This window comes from Sprattus sprattus, assembly GCF_963457725.1.
Source record: "Sprattus sprattus genome assembly, chromosome: 13".
Classification (NCBI taxonomy): domain Eukaryota; kingdom Metazoa; phylum Chordata; class Actinopteri; order Clupeiformes; family Clupeidae; genus Sprattus; species Sprattus sprattus.
In genome coordinates, this window is record NC_137911.1 from 18002280 (window position 1) to 18006803 (window position 4524).

Genomic DNA, 4524 nt, shown 5'->3' on the forward strand with positions numbered 1-4524 from the left:
TGTGTGCCTCTCTGCTGGTGTATTTCTGGGTAAAACAGGCATGTTTGCCAGCTGTGTAATTTTACTGTGGTGCTCATTTGCATATTAAAGCATTAATTAGGCCCTGTGAGTGTGCGTGTTGGGAGAGTGTAATCATTGGACGGGTGGTCGCCGGGGGAACGCAGCACTGTTTGGCTCCTGCAGGGGGGCCACGGGGAGGGGGCGGTGGTCTCTGGGTGCACGTGTTGACCATGCGGTGCACGCTTGTCGTCTTTGTGTTTTTACCCTTCAGGGGAAGGGTGGGTGGGTGAAATGTGTGTGTATGTGTGTGTGTTTGTGCCTGTTTGTGTGAGTGTGTGTGTGTGTGTGTGTGTGTGTTTGTGTGTGTGTGTGTGTGTGTGTGTGTGTGTGTGTGTGTGTGTGTGTGTGTGTGTGTTTGTGTGTTTGTGTGTGTGTGTGTGTGTGTGTGTGTGTGTGTGTGTGTGTGTGTGTGCAGTGTGCTCCCTCCCCCCACACACACTGCACAGTTGCTCTGCTTTTTCCGCCCCCTTTGATGCGTCACACTTGATCTGTCTCCCTGTCATTTTAATAGCTCTACTTTTCCCTATCAGAGCAGTCTGAGGTGTGACCTACTGTGATTCTCAAGAAGCAGCCCTTTTTTTCTCTCCAGCTGATAACCAGAACAAGGGAAAAAAAGGCATAGGGAAAGAGGTTTGCCGAGGGGAGGAATACTCCACAAGCCCAAAAGTTCAGAGGCTGGGGCAGAATCTCACAGGGAAGATTTTTTTGAGACGTGTTTCTAGTCTAAACACATACCAGCTGAAATGGAAATTAAAAACTTGTCAATCCATTAAAAACTCGAGAAACCCATCAGATGGTAAGAGTTTTTTTAAAGTGTGACAAATAATGTATTATTTACAGTGCTGTGAAAAGTGCCCAACAAAAAGAGGAATAAAATAGAAAGATAGATAGATAGATAGATAGATAGATAGATAGATAGACAGACAGACAGACAGACAGACAGACAGACATTTATATGTACATATGAATTTCCAAATTAATCATTTGCATAATTTGCCATGTCATAATGGCTTGTCAGTCACTCGGCATGCCCTCCAGTTCCATGCCCAGGCGCCCCAGCACCAGTGGAGCTGAGAGAGCCGCAAGTCTCATCTGAATATCCTGAGGCCCTTAAGCCAGCGCCGCTATCAGGGCAGGTTCATCCACACAGAACCTCTGCTCATTTCCCTCCCCTTCAAATAACAGGGTCCGGGCCCTGCTACTGCAACTGCTACTGCTACTGTGACCGCGACCGCTCCTCCTGCTGCCTTCGCCACTGCTGCCGCTGCTGAAGGCTCTGCTATGAATATGGATGTTTCATGAAGACTTCATCCCCAAAGCTGTGCACGGTACACCACCCCTCTCTCTGTCTCTCCGACAGTCAGCGAACCTCCTCCTCCCTACGCTGAGAGCAGTGGACTTGTGGCTGGGATGGGCTGGGCTGGGCTGGGCTGAACACGACTCCCCTCAAAGCTGCTGACTGGTGCGGACCAGAGCAGCGCCAAAACTGGGCCGGATTGTAATGAGACCCTGTAGTCTGGGTCAGGGCCAAGGAGGACTTGGAGAAGAGACGACTCCACATGATACAGGATGCTGCGCTGTAGGCACACACACACACACACACACACACACACACACACACACACACACACACACACACTCTCACACACACACATACACACACACACACACACAAACACACACAAAAACACACATAAACACACACACAAACGCACACACACCCACACGCACCAAGTCACAGGGTCAAAAGCTTGATAGAACGGATATTAAGGGACAAGTACAGACATATATACTACTTTTTTTTTTTTACCTATTGTGATTTTTATATTAATACCCTGAATACTTGCTGTATATGAAAAGCTTCAATTGCGCCTTGTGTGTGTAATGGAGTAAGTATGACCGCCCAGAGAAGCCTCGTCCTCCAACTCTCCTTGAGCTCTAATGATGGCTCTTTAAATGGCCTCAAACGATCAATAGCACATCTTTGTGTATTTATGCATTGAACACATACATCTCAGCTCCTCTGTGTAAGCCAGTGTTTGATATGGAGGTGTAATTGAGTTATGCTGGGTTGTATTCAGAAGATGCTCCTCATTAGACTGCAGCCACCTCGCTGCATGGAATCTGTCTGTCGTCTTTGCTAATGTGTTTATAAGCTCTCCGGGCGATGATTTTGTTTGAGAGAGGCTGTTGTTTATGAGGGCAGGTGGCATGGAGTGTTTGCTGCGATGACCTTTAAACTTCCTGTAGGTCACAGCAGGACGGCTCCTGAGCATATGTCCAAGTAGGGCACGCTTCGATTTCATCCCTGTGTCCCCGCTAGTGTTCGGTTAGCAGAACAGCGCTAGTGTTGAGTTAGCAGGACGGCCCCTTGAGCATCCGGTTTGCCCGTGAGGTTGCTTTGTCGCTGGTCGTTTTAATATGTGTCGCCCCAGCTTCTCTTGGCCGGTGCGACTCTCTCTCTCAGTGCCCGTCTCTCTCTCTCAGTGCCCGTCTCTCTCTCTCAGTGCCCGTCTCTCTCTCAGTGCCTGTCTCTCTCTCTCAGTGCCCATCTCTCTCTCTCAGTGCCCGTATCTCTCTCTGCTGCTTGGCTGGGGCCTGCAAGCACTGGGTCTGCTCTCTCCTGGTACTCCAGCCGTATCGTTGGGCCAATGTGAGAGTGCCCTGCTGGGGTGGCGGCGAAAGCGGTGGGCAAAGCTGGTGGTGGGGGTGGGGTGGAAGGCAGTGCCCGTTTTCCCCCCGTCCCTGTCACACTGGTCCTGTCTGCCCGGGCGCCATGGAGGGGAGATAATTGGATTTGTTGTCACCTCCAGAGGCTGCCAGGAGCGGACGTCTGCTTCGGTTAGCGATGAAGACATCAGCGTGACAGGGGACCCTGAGAGAGAGGCGAGGATCAGCTGGTGTCACGGGCACCACTAATAAAGTGCCGACCGGGGCCGTGATGTCCAAGTGGACAGGCTGCAGCCAGCTGTTCGCTGCCCTACACCCCGCACCCTTCCCCCCCCAGGCCTGGCCTGAGATGAGGAAGGAGCAGTGGGGGGCAGCTGGCATAAGAGAGGCCATCCTGCAGCCAAAGCCTCCTCCCCCCACACACATAGACTCCTCACACGCCTCGCCCAGGAGAAGATGGTGGAAAGGTCACCGGTGCGACCTCTTGCAAACTCTACTCTAGAACTCTGGAGCAGTTTGCTGCAACCGCGCTGCATTTTGCCCGCACAGGTGCTCAACGTCCTCACTCCCGTTGCCGTGACGCTGGCATCCGGGGCCAGGGCGCGGTGCCACCGCAGAGCAGATGAGCGGTGAGGACGCATCGCTGTGGCACCTGTTTGGCGTTGGGGCGTGATGAGTTGGGTGTGTTGGGGACCGGCCCCCAGAGGTAATCAGTAATTAAGTGTGAGATGATCCATCATCGGAGCCCTGGGCGTGAACTCAACGGCAGTGTGTGTGTGTGTGTGTGTGTGTGTATGTCGGGGATGCCCTTTAGTAACTCACTTCGTCCCTAGTGGCCTTTTCTTTACTGTTTTACAACAGATTCAGCTCAGAAATAAACTCAGAATTCCAATTATAAATATGTTTAATTGTAGCAATATAGATTGAGTAGTACAGATTACCTTCTACATTACTTCTTGCAGTACACTACAGCGACTCCCAGCATAGACAGACAGCGAGGTCACTTAATCTGTTGCACTGACAATTTAGTCAGACTGACAGACAGATCATAAAATCACTCCAGTCCACATCTGACAATATCATTTGGGAGGGATCCATAACTGGATACATTACCTGACTGAGTCTCCTCAAACTGAACGGACTCGTACCATGTAAGGCAAATACAAATGCATGATCAACTTAAGTACGTTTCCTTTATCTGCTTTGCGATGCGGGAATGGACACCTGTAATATTCTCCATGGCAGTTCTAGACAAACAGCATCAGAGTAAGCAGTAGAAGCGGATCCTGTATGCGGATCCAGTTCCGTTCTGCTGGATCTCCAGCTGATCTCCATCAGGTGGGATGCAGAATAAACCTCTATCATGGAGAAATCAGAGATGAGAGTCTTCAAGGCCTGAGGAAAATGAGATGGTGAATTTATTCATACAGGGTTCTCAAGTGCCTATCTCTTCTGACCTGAAGTCAGTCTGAATGGTAAAGAGTCAACTAGCATAGTGTAAGATGTTCTCTTGTAATGCCCCTTGCAGTGTACTCAGCCTAATTGAAGCTTGGGGTGATGATGCAAGGTATTGATTTGTGTGTGTTTATGTGTGTTTGTGTTTGCCAACGCAGTGGGGACATTTTTATTGATTCGGGGAGTCTGATTGTGATTTGTGTTGAGAGGAGATGGCCTGGTTTGACTAGGCGCAGTTTTTTGGAGTGGGAGCGAGTGAGCAAACAAACGAATGAGTAAGTGAGCGAGGGAGTGAGTGAGGGAGGGAGGGAGGAAGGGAGGGAGCTATGCTATCAGTAA

General features: G+C 50.2%; 1 protein-coding gene across 1 annotated transcript in view; it reads left to right on the forward strand.

Annotated features, from left to right (window-relative positions):
* Positions 1-1331, forward strand: part of LOC308374425 (protein phosphatase 1 regulatory subunit 37) — a gene marked incomplete at both ends in the record, with an annotated part of 18292 nt that extends 16961 nt beyond the window's left edge. Inside the window, one exon of the mRNA XM_080850202.1 lies at positions 1246-1331. Coding sequence (XP_080706328.1) covers positions 1246-1331 — 86 coding nt within the window. The remainder of the gene's footprint in view (positions 1-1245) is intronic.
* Positions 1332-4524: the final 3193 nt, after the last annotated feature.